At 38.8% G+C, this 22640-nt stretch overlaps 2 protein-coding genes across 2 annotated transcripts; one reads left to right on the plus strand and one right to left on the minus strand.

The window, feature by feature from the left end:
• Window positions 1-1707: 1707 nt before the first annotated feature.
• Window positions 1708-6813, minus strand: LOC134793120 (myb-like protein M). The gene is made up of 5 exons (XM_063764667.1): window positions 6731-6813; window positions 5777-5913; window positions 4123-4637; window positions 2309-2442; window positions 1708-1777 (listed from the first exon to the last, which is right to left on the minus strand). Exons 1-5 carry the CDS (start codon window positions 6783-6785, stop codon window positions 1737-1739), a joined length of 882 nt encoding a protein of 293 aa, XP_063620737.1. The 5' UTR covers window positions 6786-6813; the 3' UTR covers window positions 1708-1736.
• Window positions 6814-13566: 6753 nt separating this feature from the next.
• On the plus strand, window positions 13567-20537 carry LOC134793126 (hsc70-interacting protein-like). The gene is made up of 9 exons (XM_063764681.1): window positions 13567-13692; window positions 13783-14024; window positions 14779-14867; window positions 15603-15814; window positions 17028-17137; window positions 17428-17587; window positions 19335-19547; window positions 19968-20097; window positions 20422-20537. Exons 2-9 carry the CDS (start codon window positions 13840-13842, stop codon window positions 20502-20504), a joined length of 1182 nt encoding a protein of 393 aa, XP_063620751.1. The 5' UTR covers window positions 13567-13692; window positions 13783-13839; the 3' UTR covers window positions 20505-20537.
• The last annotated feature ends 2103 nt before the right edge of the window (window positions 20538-22640 follow it).

Genomic DNA, 22640 nt, shown 5'->3' on the forward strand with positions numbered 1-22640 from the left:
CAACCAAGTCAGGTGTCACGGTGTTCAGGTCCTCAGCAGGCCCAGGGTTCGTGTAATTAAATATGTGTACAAAACGCGAGTTTAAAGTCTTACAATAGGGTTTCAAAAAGTTCTCCACCCACCAGAAGCTTTATAAAGCACTTTAGAATTAAACATAATTTGAGGTAAGAACAGGCCTGTAGGAGCCTATATCAATTTTTTAAACTTTAGAATAAGTGCTTACTATGTATATTTCCTTACGCGCAACAAACAAAACCATTTTAAATTAATTTCATTGAAAGTAGCTTGCATATTCTATTCTAAAATGTTTGGTATATCTATTTGAGAGCTACGGTTTTTTTTCCGGCCGACTGAGGAATGCCTAACCTGCGAAAACTTTTGTAAGAAGTACATAAGAAGGCTACGCTAAACAAACTTGTCTTGACCTTTTACAGAGCCTTTTTAGAGAACTAATTGGGAAAGTTTGTCAGATACTGTGCTATTTTTATCCTCTAGACTCATGACATGACTCACCATTTGGTTTAGATTCCCACCATGTCTAACACCAACTTTAAGATAAAAATTAGTGTTGTAGTTGAAATAATGTGTTGACATGTAAAATACCTACTTCTATTTTAACCAGGGATGTTGCGAACATTCGCATCCGCATCCGCAACTGCGGAATGCAAATCGGTTATAACCGTAACCGAAATATTCGGTTATAACCGAATATTTTGACAAAATTTCATAACCGAATATCGGAAACTCGAATAACCGGTTACGGTTATTTTCGGTTATTTATTTATGACTTAAATTGTATGTTTTTGTCATCAAATGACTACAAAATCCTGCCATTTTTGGCTGTGACGCCTGTGACTATAATTGTTATCATTCGTTGACTTTAATAACAAAAATATACCAAATTTACTTCCCTTATTTATGAAATATTATTATTGAATATTGTATCACGTTCAAGGTCATATTTTACTTTTACTATATTTGGTGTGTTTTATTAAAAAACGAAGACTTTTACTCACATTCCCTAATACTGTAGGGTCTGTATAGGTACTAAAACAAAGATTTTTGTATTTTTTTTTTTCATTATTTCATTGTACATTTATAATTTTTCGTGTAAAATAACCGTAACCGATTATAACCGATATTCGGTTATTTTTCGGGCATAACCGTAACCGAAACCGGTTATGAAGTTTGGCCGGTTATTACATTCCCTAATCGGCATCCACATCCGCATAAAATCGATGCGGAGCTTAATGCGGATGCGGATGTCGAATAAGTTGGTACAGGAACGTCTTAGCGGCGGCGTAAGTGCTAGAGAGGTAATTTCGTCATTACCGTTAACGAAATCGTATAGATCCAGAAAAGTCGGCCAAGTTACTGTTTATTAAAAATAACGCACCTACTCGTATATTCTTGCTCAAATACTACTCGTTTCGTTTCTTTTTTAAATAAAAATTACTTACTAAAATATAATATTTGACGTCTTTAAGTACCTAATCATGACATCCGCACCCGCGGATATGAGCCTTTAAATATCTGCATCCGCATCCGAAACCGCGGATGTCAAAAAATCTGCATCCGCAACATCCTTGATTTTAACAATAAAAGTTTGATTGATTGATTGACTGCACTTAACCCAACAAACCTTCCCTGTAGTACTAAATAAGTAGTCTAAATACTTCGGGGACACAGAGAGTTAAAGATTTTTTTTTTTTATAATTATTTTATTCATAATGGTGTCATCTTGTTTTACATTTACCGTCCCCTTGTATGAAAACATCTGAAAACAATTTCAACAATTAATAATTATTGTTTCGCGAAGTTGGTAGACCTGAATTAATTTATCATTGTATCCATCACGTTCAGCAAAATTAAACTTGTGTTTACTGTACAATTCCATTTTAAAAGCTCATTCGTGGAGTGCAATAGCTTGTAAATTTTAATTTAAAATGTTGATTAATAATAGTACAAGTATTATCTATAAAATACTTCATTTTCGAGTCTGCTTGCTTGCTAATTTAAGCACCAAATATTTAAATATGTACTATAAAAAAATAAATGCAGGTCTCATGCTAGACCAGGCCGGGCCGAGGCCGAAGGCGTCCGACACGTCATTATGACGGCTGATCGGTGATCGCGTGGTGCTTTCCATAGAAAACGAAGCGCCGGAAGCTCCGGCCCGGCCCCGGCCCGGTCTAGCGTGAGTCACCCTTTATAGGCCATCCGATCAAGGTGGTAACCGTCCCAAATTATCAAAGAAAAAATAATAATTTGATTTGTTCCGCAGTTGCAAAGGAATCCGGATACTCACTAACACCGCAGTTCCGAGCGCAAATGAACCGGCCCGGGTTAAAGTACGTTACGTTGTTCGATCCGCACACGGGCTTGTATTCTGTGGTCGATGGGCAATCCTGCACACATTGTCTCTGCGTGGGAGTATCACTACTGTAAACAGAGTTTTGTCATGTTTTATGGTGCTGAAAGTTCGATTAAGCTGGCGCGTTGTGCAATCAATAGTTTCTATCGACTTCATTGTTTTTGCTAGCATAAAATTGGAATGGAACACTTTTAAGCACGATAGGTAGAGTTACACGAAGAAATGTCTGCAGCAATTTTGATAGCCCACGCAGTGCAAGTGTTATTTATACGTCATAATTTCATAGAAGTTTGACGTTTAAAATGACACTTGCACTGCGTGGGCTATCTAAATCGCTGCAGACTTGACTTGGTCTAACTCTAGAGTATGTGCGGAAAGAGGAGCGTCGTGGAATGTATGCATGGGAGCCCATAAGTTCTACAACTCTTCTCTTTCCGCACAGACTGTACGCATGTACAGTCACCACACAGGATTGTTATGCCATATATAGGGTTGTTGCTAAATTGGAAATTCTATAGCGTAGATATTGAGCAACCAATTTAACTAGGACCCTGAATGGCGCAACAATCGCGGAGCGTAAAGGTACGAGTGCCTTTTATGTACCTTGGTGATACAATTGTGCAGTGCATTGTACTGCATTATTAAGGCCACCGCAAACACATCAGAATTCAGTTGTTCTAGTTCTGATTAAATTCAGATCTGACCGATTTTGATGAACTGACATTTAAATCAGTGCGTTTTGTCAACAATGTCCTAAAATTTATATGAATTGTAGGTAGGTATTGTGTCCGTGTGCCCCAGTGGCCTATTAAACTTAAGGATATATTGTCACTAGGTTGACTGCCGCCTTCTACCAATAGCACCATACTAAAAGCACTCAGTATAAAAACGTAATAAAACCGTTTATGGCTTGCATATTGACATAAAATTTATTGATCTAGTCGCCGCTAGTACCTAACCACATTCGTCTGAAACAAATTTAAATTGCGGTTTGACTTATAATAACTGAATGTGGCCAGAGGGCCTACCGCGAACCACGTTTGACGTGTTCGTGTTGCCTCCCTGTCACACTTACGTACGAATTTGCAAGTGCGACAGAGATACCCTGTGGTAGGTCCTCTGGATCCACGAGTTATTTTTTATTAAATTATTACTTATTTCCGTGGCATCACTGCCAAGTAATCCTTTAGAGTTAGGTCACGTTCTGAAGGCGTCACTTTGAGGTAGGTCACTTTCTGAGGACGTCACTTCCCAAGTTAGTCACTTTCTTAGTACGTCACTTTACGACATGTATACGATCGTTTTTTTGTCCGAAGCGTATTATGCTACCTCGAAAATGACGTCCTCAGAATGTGACCTAACTCGAAAGTGTCCTACTCCACCTAAAGGTAAAGAATTAGATAATTACTAGATTTATTTTTAATATTTTTTCTGCTTGCAATGGGAAACGTTAAAATAAGGGTCAAATACTTACATTTAAAAATACGCTTTAATTTATACATTTTAACAACAAATACTAAATATTCAATGTCAAAATAGTCAAAAACAAGTGTTGTCATAAAATAATTTTAGTTTTTTATTTGTTATTATACCTATGGGCATCTATATATTTTTAATAAAGAAATCTGTAAAAGCCTATTACTTATTAGCATACAAAACATTTTCGCTTAGAAACGAAGCTTAGGTCGGTCGATGTCCGCCCGGACAAAGTATTTAGTTTACCTCAAATAATTGTAAATTATACCCACCCATCTTGGAAAACAATGCTATCTGGGACAGAAGTAGTCATAGCAACAGGTTTTCCTAATATGGCCACGGGATTGTACTCATCAAGGCCTTGTGGCTTCTGATTTTGAATTGACATCTGGTTTCCATTTTGATTCTGGAACTGTTGGTTTCCCTGATTTTGATTTTGAAATTGGTTTCCAGGATTCCAATTTCCAGGTCGGGACTGGCTGATCCCATTCTGAAGTGGAATGTCGTCTAAAGTGCCAGTGTTAAAATTTTGGTTCTGTCCAAAGTTGTTTCCGTTAAAGTTTTGTTGATTTGATTGGGAAGGGTACTGATTTAACTGTTGGTTGATCTGTTGATCTGGAAATTGTACCGGTGATGGGTATTGGTTTTGGCTATTCCCAAAATTGTTTTGGGAGAAGCCACCCTGAGGATATTGTGGCGTCGATTGGAGATGCTGGTCTAAATTTGATTGCGCTTGATTTGGTGTTTGCATTTGTTGCCAATTGTTGAATTGTGCTTGAGGGTTTTGCTGAAAATAACATACGTTTTAAAGATAGAAACTGCTGATTTAAAGTTATTATGATGATTATGTGAAACTTTTTTGATTGGGGTTTTATAATCGTCCCATAGAAAATTTGAATATCGCGCCTTTTTCTACTGACAAGATTTGCTTGACCAACTATGTGTAGGTAAGTATGTTTAGTTTTATATTTTTATTAGTTAGTTACCAAAGAAATTGGACAGGTGGAATACGAGTGGTATTATCGGCTTGCCCTATGGATATGTTCCATTGAAAGTGGTGTTTAACTTAAAGCCGTCTAACTTTAAGTTAAACACCACCTATTATTTATACTTTATTTAACTTAAAACCGACAATCAAAACATGTGAACACCGAATATTTGGATTCTGATTATGGTTAGAGTGAATAAAAGTACTTATGTAAGTCAAGCCAATCCACATTGTTCAGACTATACTGATCTGTTGCCATATAAATGAGAATAATAGCGCCCTCTTGACAATGATCATATATTCCTGGTCAGGCTTTAGTATGGTAATTCAATCAAAGACCTAATTATTACTTTTTTTTTCATCAAGTTATGACGTATATCGACGTGAGGCCCCGCCATTTATTGAATTAGTTATTTTCCGTGTAAATATTTTGACTGATTCCATTGTCGACTCATTATAAACATTATTTTCGTCACGTTTACAAACTAAAAATACTATTACTATTTTTAACAAACAAGAACGGCTCTTTTTTTAAACTATTTTTTTTTACCAACTTCCGGAGAGAAAGTTTGTTTTCGAAAATAAAGTATCTTAAAATGATCTAAAGCACAGGAATAAAGAAAATTGCCTATTACTAATTAATGTTTAACGTAACCGTACGTATCTTTCTTGGGCTATAACAGACTGCCGCACCACCGCACCGCGACCTTGGTGCGCCGCCCATAAGTGACAGCGAGAAAGAGATATCTCTTTATATGGATATGGCTAAGGTAAACGTACTAGTGCTCGACATGCTAATGCCCAATAGATGACACCTTGATAGAGGTGACCTCTATTGACAATGACTTACGTTTCAAGATGACATATTGTACTGGGAACACGTCGAGCACCAGTACGTTTACCTTATTACGGACAGGATAAATTGTCCAGGTACCTACCTGATTGAGATATCCTGGCCCATGGAATATTTGGCCCAAAATATTTTCCAAACCGAAGAATCTGTTCTTTAACTCCGGCTTCTGTGTTGTTGTTGTTGTTGTAATTCCAACATCCTTTGGATGTGCGAAAACCGCGGCTTTGGAAATAATTCAATACATATTTAATTGATACAATTTAAGAGGAAAAATACATTTAAGATATGATATGATATGAATATCTGCGGCGTTATTTTGTTTATATTGGACACGCATTGAAATCCTAAATCTATGAGTAATGAATGATATCCAGTTGGTAAGATATTTAATTCTAAAGAGCTACCTTAAAAAAACAATATACTTGCCTATACTTTAGTAAAAACTTACACGTGTTTGCGTCAATCAATACAACTAGGGTTGCCAGATAGTCGGGATTTGGCGGGATTCTCCCGATTTTTAGCATGTGTTCCCGATTCCCGACAAAGTGAAAACTGTCCCGAAAAACAGCTTCACGTTATATAACAATAATTTCAAGTTTCGAACTGTCGTCGAGCGAGCGAGCAAACCGCGTCGAGCTACTCGCCGCCCCGAATTTTTTTTTGTTTGTTCAAGATCTCAAAGAATTTATACTATTTTTATATAAAAACGTCTATGGGCAGAGCAGCTGACGTAGTGCCAATAATGTCAAATATCATTGTTTTTAATACAATTACTTTAATTTGAATGTTCTTTTCCCGACTTAAGTCTCAAAATCCCGAAAAATTTATATTTTTTCCCGATAATAGCGCCTTTCGATCTGGCAACCCTAAATACAACCGAACAAACATAATATTTGTAGCCCACCATTGAACGTTTTCCCAGTAAGTGTCAATAATAATTATTGTACTATATGTAGGTATCAATGGGATACCAATGTACGTAGTAAATGTGAAAAGGTTTAACAGTGGGCCAGGAATCGAATTCTACCTACGTACTTACCTAAGATAAAACATAATAATATAAACACTAACTCATGTTTGAACATATTAAACATTTTTAATTTACTTTTGTTTACACTATAGTTGTTTCACCATCGATCGAAATAACAAAACTGACAATCACAAGACATTAAGTCTACCCACAACGTCGTTAAGTTGACCTACGTCATATGAAGTTACTCCAAAAATGATATTACTACTTAATGGCTTCGCTAAAAACTCTGTCTAATCGGGTTTTCGTAATTACTGAATCAATAAAACGATAATTTTAGGTGAATTTTTCTGTCGTTCTGTTTGTTAAGGGTTTTCCGTTTCTTGTTGGTATATTTACTGAAAGGTCCGAGTTCGATTCCGGTCTGATCAATCAGCCTTGTCGAGTTTTTTTTTGCTTATGTTATTTTTCATAAACGGCACTGAGGATTCGATGAAAAAAAAATATTTTATGAGAAAATTTATTATACAGAGTTTTGGCAGTAGGTAGTTCAAATAGTATGTAGGTATATAATATATACCTATCTATTGAGCGCGGCGCGCTCATTCTTTCTTCCGTGTATCTATTATAAGGAGCGTAATCCCATCTTAAAGGCCGGCAACGCACTTGTGACCCCTCTGGTGTTGCAAGTGTCCATTTCTATTTAATAATTATACAGATTAACAATTTCTACGCAGACGAAGCTCACACCCACGTGACATAAGCTCAATAAAGCTTGTGTTGTGGGTAGGATAGGATAGTATATATTACCTGCAAACCTACTTATATAATTACTATTGTTTATTTTTGTTTATATGTGTGTATTGTGGCAATCGATTAATGATTTATAAAAAAACTGGGTCAAGCAGATCTTGGCAGTAGAAAAAGGCGGCAAATTTGAAAAATGTAGGCGTGAAAGGATATCATCCCATAGAAAATTTGAATTTCGCGCCTTTTTCTACTGACAAGATTTGCTTGACCATCTATATCTATTGGAACAAACAAAGTAAGCTAATAAGTCTAACGATGATAAAATAATTGAAATTAATGTTTTTTTTTTGTGTTCGCTGATGTAGGTATAATTATTGTAAATAGTAAATAGAATAAGCTATATAACTAAACGAGAGTCCTATCTAAAGATTCTAAAGCACAGATATAAAGTGCCTTAAGTACTTACCTAGCTATTATGGCGAAACTACAAAGTTAACCTATTAAAACGCAGGTGCCGCTAAGATGGACCGGAGCAATTACTGTGATAGTGGGCAATATGTCGCCATTAGCTGTTAACGACCGTTTTGTCCAAGTTACAAAGTAAAAAAGACAATAACAGTGGCTCAGTGATTTACCCAGATTGTACTATTTAGTGCATACCTAGTCTTCAAGTCATATTTTGATTCAATAAGCGCAATGTAAAATCTGTAAGAGTTACATCCCACGATTGTCACGATTTATTTACCGTTAGCTAGCGTAAAATGTAAATGAACGTACATAGAAAAAAAAATAGCCACAACCGAATACAGAACCTCCTCCTTCTATGAAATTGAAGTCGGTTAAAAATGGGGTAGGGTTTAGACACGAATTTTGACTACATGGAACCTACATGGCTTGCAAATTGTTAACTAAAACAAAAATTGTGATTTTTAAACACACGATGCAGCGCCATCTAACTTCAATGGCCGGTCAAAGTATTTAACAGATGGCGCCAGCATAGCTTGCTCTGCATGAATCTAGTATTAAACTGGATTGGGCATGAGTGGTGGGGATAACTGACAGAACGGGATAGTCTTACGTACTTATCTTTCAGTAGGAGTAGCAGAGAAAGCGCTATTATTGTTTGTCCTTATCACAGTCTCACATATTCTTTTGTTCCCCACCTTTTTTTTAGTATGGATAATGGTGGGCAACAAATAAATTCGACCAATCACAGTGTCGCATTTGCGTATGTTTTGTCCCTCACGGAGGCACGCGTATACCACTTCTATACGATCCTACCTTCTATGTTGCTCTGTCAATCCCTAGAATTGTGTCAACATTTTGTTATTTTAATGGAATTTTATGCCCTGGATGCCAGCCCTTTAAGCCAAATCTCATAGAAAAAGGGGCAAGCCATGAATCTAGTATATAACTGGATCAGGCATGAGGGGGGGGGGGGGGGGGGGAATGACCGAACGGGATAGTATTATGTATTCTTCAGTAGGAGTAGCAGCGATAGCGCTATTATTATTTGTCCTTGTCACAGTCTCACATTTTTTTTATTCCCCACCGTAAATTTAGTATGGATTATGGTGGGCAACAAATAAATTCGACCAATCATAGTGTCGCATTGCGTATGTTTTGTCCCTCACGGACGCACGCGTATAGCACATCTATAGGATCCTACCATCTATGGGGCAAACCATGAATCTAGTATTTAACTGGATCAGGCAAGAGGGGTGGATGGAAATGACGGAACGGGATAGTCTTATGTATCATTCAGTAGGAGTAGCAGCGAAAGCGCTATAATTGTTTGTCCTTGTCACAGTCTCACATTTCTTTTATTCCCCACCGTAAATTTAGTATGGATTATGGTGGACAACAAATAAATTCGATCAATCATAGTGTCGCATTGCGTATGTTTTGTCCCTCACGGACGCACCATCCTACCATCTATGGGGCAAACTATGATAGCGCCATCTGTGCAAACCTTTGACAGTTACCAACCACATTGTATAATTGTATAACCCCCTCCACTCTCTAGCCGCGATACGCGTACGTCCGAGCAAAGAATATAATACTCACTAGGAGAAGAACGGTAACTCCATACAAAAAAATGTCCCCAACCGTTTATACGTTTATACTAGTGGCGCCGTCGCTGTGTACCAATGGAACTAAAGTTGACAACCGGTTTAGCCTGGCGGGTATTGGTAGGTAGTAATTCTGTTGATAAACATATTTGTTCTTTTCATATCACGAAATATATGAAAGATGCAAATATTACCCCTTGTTTGTGGTATTATCAATTAATTTAAATAAAAGGCATATTTATGTTTATAAGTTTTATAACATTGTATTATTTTATTTATTAAAAAAATGTTTTACATATAGAAATATACACTGAAAATGAAACCCTGACAACTTAATAAAAAAATAGACATTAATAAAGCGCATTCACAAAGTTTTCAGTATAATACAAATAACTTTAGGCATGCCTACCTATTACACTTTACACACACAGATACACTACACTTTACACACGGCATTTTACACAGATTTCCAACTTGTATTCATACATTTCTTCACGGTTAATTAATACGCTTTCCAGATGCGTTATGACGCGGTTCCTTCTGAACCCACTAAAGCTATGAATTTCACTCAAATATGTATCTTCAACAGCCGTTGCTCCGCATTTAGCACATTTTCTATGTGCATTGCTGTAATCCATGTAGGTACAGACTTAGGCCCCGTTCGCACGGCAGCTTTTTCAACGCGCGTTAAAAAAGCGTCTGAATGACACAAATGGATAACCATGTATGTATTCACACGAAGGCGGTTTTTAGGCGCGGCGCTTTTTTATCGAGCACTGTTCGATTTTCGGCGTTGAGCGTTGGCGTCAAATTGAATAGAGCATACGGAACTCCGTGTATCTGTTCTCACAAGCGTTAAAAAAGCGCCGGCGCTGCTGTCAGTTGACTGTCAAGTGTCAATTTTTGGTGTCAATCGTCAAGATTATTATTAGTTTCACCTTAAAAATGTCAACTTATGCTTACAAATTCCTGAAATATTCAAGCTATATTCAAATAATACGTCGTAATAGCAAATAAAGTATGGCTTTGCTGAGATGCGTACGTGGCAGTACGACTCATAAGTGATTTTTAAGCGTTCATATGAACACAAATATTGGAAACGGTAAAAAAGCGCCAACGTCGGGTTTTAACGCAACGCTTTTTAAGCTGTCGTGCGAATGGGGCCTTACAGAGTCTTAAGTGGTAGTACCGCTACGTTGTATTTATTATTTAAAGATTTAATAACTAAAATTTTCGTTATGAACTTTAACCACAGCAGTTGGACAGAGTCATTGACAAATATTTTTTTTTATTATGGTGGGTAGACGTACCTACCCTCCATATATTTTATGAACATTGATAAAGACAGTTGGAAGCAAATATTCATTATAAAACTTAATCGCTTGTAGTTAAGTTTTAACTGTTTTAAGTCCCGTTTTATGATTAATAATGTAAAAAAATCGTGAAAATATAAATCTTAGTTGGGAGCAATGTTGCTGTAGAAAAATGTTTTTATTTGATTACTGGCAACTTTTTCTAGGAGGCCAAAGCACACATAGAAGCTTCAGGCGCATACATGCGCAATTATTTGGGGACATAACTTTCTTAGGAAGTGAACAGGCCTTGATCGGGCCACGCAGCTATTAAGCCCCCCATTCACACTCCTACCTTGTAGTCCGCCTCGTTGGGTAGGATTGTGTATGGGGGTTGCAGACTACGAGCCGTCCTACCGTTTAGCCGCTTAGAGGATATAACCAACGGAGACGCCATGTCTAAAATTTTCGGTACAAAATAGTCTGCCGTTTTTTGCGGGGGAGGGGCACATCAAATGTATAGGTACGTCATGTCAGATAAACGTCAGACCATACATATGGTTGACATGTGGTTGACCATTGGCCGCCTATTTTCGACAGAGGGGAAACGCCTGTTAATGGCGGCTCCATTGTTAATTACTCCGAGTTTAGCCGTTTGTAGGGCGGCTCGTAGTCCGCAACCCCCATACACAATCCTACCTAACGAGGCGGACTACAAGGTAGGAGTGTGAATGGGGGGCTTAAGTGAGATCCACGGACGTAGAGAGTAAACTGGATAGTGTACACTGGCCAAAAAGTGTGTCCACATGAGAGGTCAAACCTGAGCCCTCCATCTCTTTCTAATTAGGGTGACCATAAGTCATATGAATGTGGGATATTAGCATAAGATGGAATGTATAGTTTGGCCAAGATCTTTTCTCATTCGTGCATAATCACAGAGAATCATACTGTATTTTCCCTATGCTAGTATAATTGCCCCAGAAAAGAGATGGATATAGTTTTTTTCTCTTCTGTAAAACGCTTCACACAACCTTACTTCATTTAGTCGTTATAAAGCTTTTAGTCGTTATAAAAGCTGTTACAGATGGGATGGGCGTATTGGATCGCGATCAATGCGATCATGCTTGATTGTGAGGAAGGTGGTCCACTGTACGTCCATCGTACGTATTGGGTGAAAACCAGCGTAGTGTCTTACAGACACTGCTTATGCTGAGCGGCATCCTATTTGGTGTATGTTTACTCTATTGTGAACTTTATGTTGTACTTACCGTAATGTAGGTATGTTTTTGTACGCCAAATAAATATTTTCTATTTCTATTTATTTCTATCAAAGACAGCTATAAGAGAGAGCGAGACAGATATCCAGGGTCGGGTAAAACGTTGTAGTTGTACTTGGTAATTCGCAAATCGTATCGATTAAAAACGCTGCCTTCGGTCGTGTTTTAATTTATCACCAGTCGTTGCGAATTTAATTCCTACTTTCAACACTTGCAACGCAAATAAATTTATATTATTACTATGCCCACTGGTTATCGATACTAGTCATTTTGTCAAGCCCTAGCGTAGCGTAAAAATTTATGTTTTTACACGAAATTATCTTGATTATTGACTAAAATGATAAAATATTAGCACACGACGAAATAAAAACTTACATTTAACTGTGTAAACCGGCATTCTACACTATTTATGCTCTTCATAATTCATGATTTAACAAAATACCGATCACTATCAATATCATACTCATGGTGTGTTCATATACGTGATGACTTCCCTTTTGCATACTTTAGCTATTCTTTAACCCCTGGAGCGCCCCAGAATTACCGTAGTATGGAACTCCTATACTAGTTACCAGCACACGTGTCTGTGTAGGGCGCTCCACGGGTTAAGGGTAAGCGTCATCGTAGATCTGTAATGGGAACAACATTTTCAAATTTGCCGCTTTTGTATACTGACGGAAATGTCGGCCCAACCTATATAGAATCGATTACATATATATAAATAGTTAGAATTAACGTTCCAGTAATTAAATATTATGTATATATATGAGTCTGTAATGTCCAAGGACTTCGGATTTAATTTTTGGCAATTATGTAGCTCTCATTACGTGAACCGAATAATTAAACATGCCGAAATAAGTATATCTTTATTTATTTATTAGTATACTATTTAGGTAAAGTTATTTTTACATTAAGTATGAAATAACAATTTTGTAAGACCGATCCAAATCGTACCGACATCATAGTCACCCTAATCGTCATCAAGTTGGGGATACCAATTAATATTCAAAGTTACTACAATTTCTACCATATTCAATTTACTGTTTTTTTGTTGCGCACATGCTTGGCTTAATCAGTTAATAATATTAACATCATAATAATTAACAAATTACTTAAAAGATATCAGAACTGTAATTGGAATATAGCTCTAAAATAGTATAAGAAGGTAATGAATTTCAGTAGTATATTGATATAATTTCTACCAAAATGGTATCTTTTTAACATTGGCGACATGTGCGAGTGAGACACAGGGCTCGGGTTTTTCTATCTCATGTGGACCGTTTTCTCTAGTCTGGTACGAACAACATTCTGTCTCGGTGATAAGGTTCAAATTAGTATGACAAAAAAACTGACAACTCGCTCCAACTTCATGGTGAGATCGAGAAATACATTTTGCTGACCTTGTGCTGACCAGACCAAATCAAGGCTGCGGTCCGGTACGCCCGTCTGTTACAGTTTTACATTTGACAAGAACGAATGTAGGGATATTTTATCTGTAACAGGTTTTGTAATTTGTTTGTCTTGTCTGCGCTGCGCCGGACACTGGAATTTTCTGTAATCCGCCGCAAACAAGAGTTTCTTGCGTCAGTTTAGATACATTAGAATACCGCTAACCAGTTTCTTTATTTCGCATCTTAAGCGTAAGTTGTCTTTTATTTCCAGTCAGAAGTAAATTCTTGATAATTTCTCTGCATTGCCAACTATTTGTAAAAGTAATATCGTTCTGACAGGTGCATTACATTGCAGAATACTTTTCGTGGTTTCGCCGGTAACTCACAGGATTCAAGATGAGTTGTCCATTCAACGAGGAACAGCTGGGGCAACTGAAGATGTTCATAGAAATTTGCAAAAGCCAGCCTCAGATCTTGAACCACCCTAAAATAGTATTCTTCAAGGATTACATTACTTCGCTTGGCGGCACAATACCCGCGGCGACTTTTGGTGCTAAAACGTTTACAGCATCTGGAGATAGGTATGATTGCTTTTTGTTAATTGTTTTTTTTTTATGATTCTTATTGTTGAGCAGCGTGTGAAGGCCTCCCATAAATAGGAGTGATGTATGTTATGTAGAGAACATGAGAACGCTAAGTGCGTCAATGGCCAGCGATCTAGTATTTACGCAGTCATTGGGTCAATATCCTGCATGGATCATATTTTAGCTGAAATGTTGCAAAGTATAAACATTTGCAGCTGTTTTATTTCTTTAGTTTGTTTTCATATAGTGTACCAGATTATTATCCATAAGAAAAAAAACATAATAGATTATAAATAGCTAGTAGCAGAGGGTAGCAAGACCTAACTGACTAGCTTTGGTGTGGGCATAGTCCGGGTGCTTTCTCTATTAATAGTATTAATCTATATTTTTGTGGCAGAAGGCCCTGGACAGTCATTCACATTCCTAATTCCCCAATGCCGCTTGCATCTCTAATTATTTTGACCTAAGGGCCACAACCAGGCTTTCACTTTATTATTGCCGGCTGGATTTTATGGAATTTGTCTCATGGGCCGGATTTTAAGGCTTGCGGACCAGATCTAACGCAACCAAAGCTTAGTTTAGGAACCATTGGGCTATATTAATATATATACTGCTTGAAAAATGAGCCATGCTCACTTGAAAACAATATACTGCATATGACCAATTGCATTTATTTCCATATGATTCTAGAACCTGAATATTTAATTTTGCAGTCTCTTGTTAAATTCTATAACTATAATTTACCTTACAGTGTTCCTCCATCAAATAATAATGCTGATAAGATACCTTCATCTGATGAAGAGTCGGACCCGGAGTCAGATGTTGAGCTGGATATGGAAGGCAAGTTTTTAAGCAATTATTATTTATGTAACATTGTTGGTTGTTTGATAAACACAATTTTTTAATTGGATACCTTTAAACAAGCAATTCTTGCTTATTTATTTATATATATATTTCAGGGATCTCGGAAACGGCTCTAACGATTTCGATGAAATTTGCTATATGGGGGTTTTCAGGGGCCATAAATCGATCTAGCTAGGTCTTATCTCTGGAAAAACGAGCATTTTTGAGTTTTTGTACGTTTTCTGAACAAAGCTCGGTCTCCCAGATATTGTAGTTATCATTAAGGCACAAGTGCCTGACCATAACAATAGGCAGTCAAATCATAAATGCTTACTAAAACCAAATTTGCTTTAAGAATTTTAGGAATTAAAATTTTATAGTTACAAACTGTACTTAACAAACAGTTGTGTCATTTTTTTTTCAAATAGAATGAAAAGGCTTGTGTTACTTATCATTATAAAATCTATATCATATTTTAAATATTTTTATTTGGTTCCTTTTAGTGATGTAATCAAGTCTCTCAGTTGAGCTTTAAAGGCCATCAGTATTCTAGCAGTTTCTGTAGTTTGATAATTACATACCATTTTTTCTACATATGTAAGGTAATCTATTCTGTGTTTGTATTATCTTCAATGAAGATTATTGTATTATTGTATTATCTTCAATGAAGATTATTGTATTATTGTATTATCTTCAATCTTCATATTTGTCTTTAAATTTTTTTTACATTAGGTGTCATAGAACCAGATGTACTAGATGATTCTCAAGTCATGGGCGACCAGTCAAAGGAGACCACAGATGAGGAAAGGGACCAGTCGGACGAGAAGAGGTCTGCGGCCATGAGGGCATTCTCGGAGCAGAACTTTGAGGAGGCCATCAAGTTGTATAATGAGGCTATACAGCTGAACCCACAGAGTGCCTTGCTCTTTGCTAAGAGAGGACAGGTAAGAAATGAAAAAATCTTTAAATGATTCTTAGAAATATAGGAAAAGTGGTTTTTCCACTCACAGTGGCGTTGGGGCCCATTGCTCTGCCTATAGGGAGTATTACTGCAATGTTCTGCCGCCAGAGTGCAGCATTAATTTGTTTAGTAAACGAAGCTAGTAACTTATACATACTATGCCTTAAACAGTTTTTTGACAAGTTTTCACTATGACATTGATGCACCAAGGCGGTTTGTTTACAGGTGGCCTACCGCGAAACGCGAAAATCGGGATTTCTTTATCTGCTCTCGCCTTCGCGGTAGGCCATATGTGATTGACCTAGTGACGCATGATGTGTCATGATGTCAATGAGGTTTGTTTACTGTATGTGCTAGTGGTGCCATGTACACAGAGCTTTGCCTAATATTCCCTATTGAGAGTTACCCATTGACTGCGAAGGTTTCCACCATATCATTCATATGCGCCTTAGGAAGCCGCCAAGTGACATCGAAAAGCATTACACTTAAACGGCTACTGAAGTTCCAAGTCATAGTGGAAATTCAGCAGTAATGATGCGCCACTACATACCAAAATACTTATTTTTCTTAATGCAATGAAATCGCCTTACAAATCTCGCGTAATAGATAAAGAAAGATAAAAAAGCGCGTAAATAAGTGCAAAGTATTGTTGAATGTAGATATTGGTAACCTGTAACAATCTAGTTATCATAAAACCTGCAGTGTCATCTACTTATAGCCTCCTATGTCCCTGCGTACAATTTTTTGTACATATTCCAAAATCTATTTTGAACTTTTATTATGTAACTAAGGGTTCCAATTTCAAAAACAAAACAATTGCTTCTGGGTCTCAGGTGTCAAATTGGCTACAATATTTAGCACAAATTTATTTATCTTAGAATTCCGTTAACTAATTAAATTAACCCTAAATTTGACAACGTCTAAAGTGGACATAACCTTTGACCCCCTTTTATGCTATTTTTCCTAAACAGAACTTTTAGACTCTGACCATACAAAAATCAAAACTTGGCAGTAAAACTGCATACAAATCGCTATAAGCTCCATGGCGAAGTGCTTGGCATGAAAACTTACGTGATCTGACTTTAGTAGGTACTATTTAGCATCAAGGAGTTTTGAACTCACAATCTTCCGTGTTTTCTATTGGTGGGTCAATCTTCAGATACCTTGTTATATTAATTGAATGTATTTGGTTGCAGGTGTATCTAAAGCTGAACAAACCGAACGCGTGCATCAAAGACTGCACACAGGCTCTGGAACTCAACTGCGACAGTGCCGCTGCGTACAAATTCCGCGGGAGAGCGTATAGGTTAGTATTTCATGTTAACCCTTTGAACGCCACGCCTGTCGTGTGCGGTGCGCCATCCTGAACCTTGTCGGAATGCAAAAAGGTTGATATTGGGCTGAAGTCGCGCCAGTTGACGTCTTTGGCGGTTACATGGTTAATGCTTTTTTAGTAAGACATTAAAAACAGCCCAAATGTTTCTAAAACTTTAACCTAATCATTTTACTAGTCTGTTAAAAAAAAAATCTTTATATACTTACCTATTGGTAAACTTCTGCACGAGTGCTTTAAAATTATGCTGATAATCCTTACAGGTTGCTGGGCAAGTTCGAGGAGGCATCTCACGACCTGTGCGAGTCGCTGAAGATCGACTACGACGACCAGACTAACGAGTGGCTGCAAGAAGTCAAGCCTAACGCCGAGAAACTGCGCCAGCACAAGCTGACCATGCAACGCAGGAAGGAGGAGAAGGAGGTTTGTATCCTAACATGTATACATCACCACTAGAGGTGATCGACTACGACGACAAAACTGACGAGTAGCTGCAAGAAGTCAAGCCTAACGCCGAGAAACTGCGCCAGCACAAGCTGACCATGCAACGCAGGAAGGAGGAGAAGGAGGTTTGTATCTTAACATGTATACATCACCACTAGAGGTGATCGACTACGACGACAAAACTGACGAGTAGCTGCAAGAGGTCAAGCCTAACGCCGAGAAACTGCGCCAGCACAAGCTGACCATGCAACGCAGGAAGGAGGAGAAGGAGGTTTGTATCCTAACATGTATACATCACCACTAGAGGTGATCGACTACGACGACAAAACTGACGAGTAGCTGCAAGAGGTCAAGTCTAACGCCGAGAAACTGCGCCAGCACAAGCTGACCATGCAACGCAGGAAGGAGGAGAAGGAGGTTTGTATCCTAACATGTATACATCACCACTAGAGGTGATCGACTACGACGACAAAACTGACGAGTAGCTGCAAGAGGTCAAGTCTAACGCCGAGAAACTGCGCCAGCACAAGCTGACCATGCAACGCAGGAAGGAGGAGGAGGTTTGTATCCTAACATGTATACATCACCACTAGAGGTGATCGACTACGACGACAAAACTGACGAGTAGCTGCAAGAGGTCAAATCTAACGCCGAGAAACTGCGTCAGCACAAGCTGACCATGCAACGCAGGAAGGAGGAGAAGGAGGTTTGTATCTTAACATGTATACATCACCACTAGAGGTGATCGACTACGACGACAAAACTGACGAGTAGCTGCAAGAGGTCAAATCTAACGCCGAGAAACTGCGTCAGCACAAGCTGACCATGCAACGCAGGAAGGAGGAGAAGGAGGTTTGTATCTTAACATGTATACATCACCACTAGAGGTGATCGACTACGACGACAAAACTGACGAGTAGCTGCAAGAGGTCAAGCCTAACGCCGAGAAACTGCGCCAGCACAAGCTGACCATGCAATGCAGGAAGGAGGAGAAGGAGGTTTGTATCCTAACATGTATACATCACCACTAGAGGTAATCGACTACGACGACAAAACTGACGAGTAGCTGCAAGAGGTCAAGTCTAACGCCGAGAAACTGCGCCAGCACAAGCTGACCATGCAACGCAGGAAGGAGGAGAAGGAGGTTTGTATCCTAACATGTATACATCACCACTAGAGGTGATCGACTACGACGACAAAACTGACGAGTAGCTGCAAGAGGTCAAGTCTAACGCCGAAAAACTGCGCCAGCACAAGCTGACCATGCAACGCAGGAAGGAGGAGGAGGTTTGTATCCTAACATGTATACATCACCACTAGAGGTAATCGACTACGACGACAAAACTGACGAGTAGCTGCGAGAAGTCAAGCCTAACGCCGAGAAACCGCGCCAGCACAAGCCGACCATGCAACGCAGGAAGGAGGAGAAGGAGGTATTTAAGTGGTTTCGATTACTTTACTTGATGAATTAATTTTATTTTACGGTACAAACGAGTTAGAGTCAGACCGAGAAAAGTCTGCAGCGATTTTGATAGCCCACGCAGTACAGGTGTCATTTTAAACGCCAAACTTCTATGAAATTATGACGTATAAAAACACTTGCACTGCGTGGGTTATCAAAATCGCTGCAGACTTTTCTTGGTCTAATTCTAGCACCATTTCTTCATTTACGCCAAGCGATCCATTTTTTATTCATCAAGTATATTGAATGCTTTCATCCTTCTAGCATCAAGACAAGCTGCGGCGCGCCCGCAAGGCGCAGGAGGCGCGCGCTCGGGCGGCGCAGGCGCAGGCCGACGCCCCGGGCTTCCCCGGCGGCTTCCCGGGCGCGGGCTTCCCCGGCGCGGGCTTCCCCGGCGGCATGCCGCGCGGCGGCGGCGGCGGCATGCCCGACATCGCCAGTCTCATCAGCGATCCCGAGATTATGGCACTCATTCAGGTAAGCACCTCATTTGTTTAAGTTGTATTTTACGCTCCGCACACTCTTACCTTAATTAAATTCTTTGTCAATATTATTTTTGGGCCAATCTGTATTGTATCGATTGGGACTGCAGTACACGTCACGTACACGTTTACCTAATGCCTATACTCTGTATCTTTAGGTATTTAAATAAAAGTAAACAAAATCTACCCTCAAATGGCTCCTTAAGCCAGTTGAAGGTAGAAGAAAACATTACACGATCAAATAATGCAGGTTAAACTCAGGTCGTTCAGTGACTGATCCAGGCGGTTTAATAATTGGTCGGTTAACCAATACATGTTATAACTACCCGAAATTGTTTGTTTATTTTAATTTAAATACCTAAAGATACAGATTATAATACATACTAACGTAAAAGTCATGTTGACTTAATTTCAGGACCCAGACGTAGCCATGGCCTTCCAAGACGTGTCGTCCAACCCGGCCAACTTCGTGAAGTACCAGAACAACCCCAAGGTGGCCGCCGCCATTGAGAAGCTGCAGAGCAAGTTCTTCAGCGCCGCTGGTGGTACGTACTGTCGAATAATGCTTTTGATTGTGTTTCCCGAGGTAATAAAAAGGCTAGCTTTGCGAGGCCCCCCCCAAAAGTGCGAGGCCGTGGGCGAACGCCACATTCGCCCACGCCTAGCTACGCCACTGAGTAGCAGTTATTCGTCTCTCTTTATTTTATTCATTTTTAAGTTTTAAATTTACCGTTATCCTGAAATCTTTTTTTAGAGCATTTCACCGATGGCTATATAATTTTTTCTTCTCGTATCACCACGCAAATTCTGTTGCTTTCTTAGATATCATCCTATTTATACTTATTTTAATGACAAATGATTTGCCTCAGGATTCGGTGGTGCAGGCGCAGGCGCAGGCGCGCCGGGCGCCGGGCCGAAGCCCGCGACTGACGACGACGTGGGCCTCGACTAGGCCGCGCCCGCGCCGCCCGCCCGCCCCGCCCCGCCCCGCCCCGCCTCGCCCGCCCCGCCGCCAGCACCCGAGGTCGCACGGTCGGGCCAAGGAGCGCTTTCATTTCACCGCCGCACTTTACATAACCTGTTATATATTCATTAATAATGTGCATTTGCATCGCATTTGACTATCGGTGCCGTCTTTGGCGCTCCTAAATGTGAATAAGGTTGTATAATGACCACTTTAGTATGAAAAAAGACAACTTTATGACATCTTGTTCGATCCCAAAAGTCAGTCATTATTCATCTATAATTTTACTAGGTATATAAAATTACCGCGGTCGAGACGCTCCAAGACCCGATTTTTTTAAAATAAACCCTAATATAACGCAAATAAATCTTGTATGATATAATATTCAAATTTCCAATACACAGATACGTCGTCCTAATAACTAAGTATAGATATACAATATTTTTAACGCTCCTAAAAAATAAACTTATGAACACTAAAGTACACTTTTTGTACACTACGCTATTTTTATTTTTCGACGCTAAAAATATTAAGTACATTGATTTAACATTATTGTTTTTTATTTCATTAGGGTGTATATAACAAAAAAAATACAACGCTGTGAATTGTGTCGCTTAACTTCAAACTCGAGTAAATCCATTCGACTCTCAGCAAATATCTACCCTATTACCTTTTCTTAATACCAAAATCGCATAATCTGACAGATGGATTTACCCGAGTTTGAAGTTAAGCTAAATTATGGTTTTTAAATGGAATACCTTCAAAATAATATATAAGATATTACGAGTATAACAAAATATTAATTTAAGCGTGTACGATTTCACACGTCATCATTTCTACTAAAACGGGACTTAAACACGTAGAAAATAAAATATCTCACGCCTATATTTAGATAAAAGGGGTTTGAGGTAAATTTGACGAGATTTTAATAAGTTATTGGTCTCATGTATTGCAATATTTTTCTTTTTCTTAGCCCGTTATAGCGTCCCACTGCTGGGCAAAGGCCTCCCCTCGTTTTCTCCACTCGACCCTGTCATCGGCATTTTCCTACCATTTGGGGCAGAATGCGTCCAAGTCGTCCCACCATCTCATTTTCTAAAAATCTATATGGGTGCTAAAACTTTCCCACGTCAAATACAAGATTTTATACCAAAAAAACACTAATTGTCAGTTAACAAAGTGGACAATGGTAAGGGTTAATTTACTTTATACATGATTATGTCCCGTTTTAGTTTGTATAACTTATATTTAGGGGACTGGTAACAGAGGTTAGTGGTGCTTGAATAATTCCACTTAAAATATATTTATTCGTATGCATTTACTAATATATAAAAATCGCTTGTGTACGATGAGTCAAAGCTGCGTGTTTATTTAGTGTATCCAATTATCTTTCACCAGCTTTAAATTTTTCGAGTTAGTGTATAATATAATAAGCAACTTTCTTTATCTAGTTTCACTTTCGAGAAAGTCTGTTGAAATTCCAAAGTAAGTTTTCTAATCATTACAATACTTGATTACTTTTAAAGGCAATTTTGTTTTATTGTGCTAGTTATTTTTGTATTAAATACTTGAATAAAAGTATGGTTTTTCTCTCTACACTCCCTGCATATTATCCCTTCATACAAATGTAGTGCATAGTTATTTTCCTTCGTATTTTCACGGAAACGTTCGAACGTGTCTTGTTATTTCAGTCAGTCTCGGTACAAAAAGTACTGAGGTTGACTGAAGTAGCATGACAAATACGAACGTTTCCGAGAAAAAACGAAGGAAAACAATTAAGGCCTGTGCACACTGGCTTGCGTGTGCGTGACGTGCACGTGCGCGTGCGCTAAAATGTTGGAGCCGCGCACGCACACGTCACGCAAGCGGTGTGCCGTCTCTCATAAGGATCTGTATACTACAACGCCGCACGCACACGTGCACGTCACGCAGCCGGTGTGCACAGGCCTTTATGCACTACATCCGTACCTACCTTAACGTGCGTCGAGATCCGGTAACGCGTCGCGAATGGCCCTCTTTGCGAAAGGGTCGTCAACAGAGGCCCTATCGCGAAAAACGAAATTTCTTATTTATTTATCTGACTTCGCTTGACATTGGTATAAAAAACCTGACTAAGTATAAACT

This window comes from Cydia splendana, chromosome 1, assembly GCF_910591565.1.
Source record: "Cydia splendana chromosome 1, ilCydSple1.2, whole genome shotgun sequence".
Lineage (NCBI taxonomy): Eukaryota > Metazoa > Arthropoda > Insecta > Lepidoptera > Tortricidae > Cydia > Cydia splendana.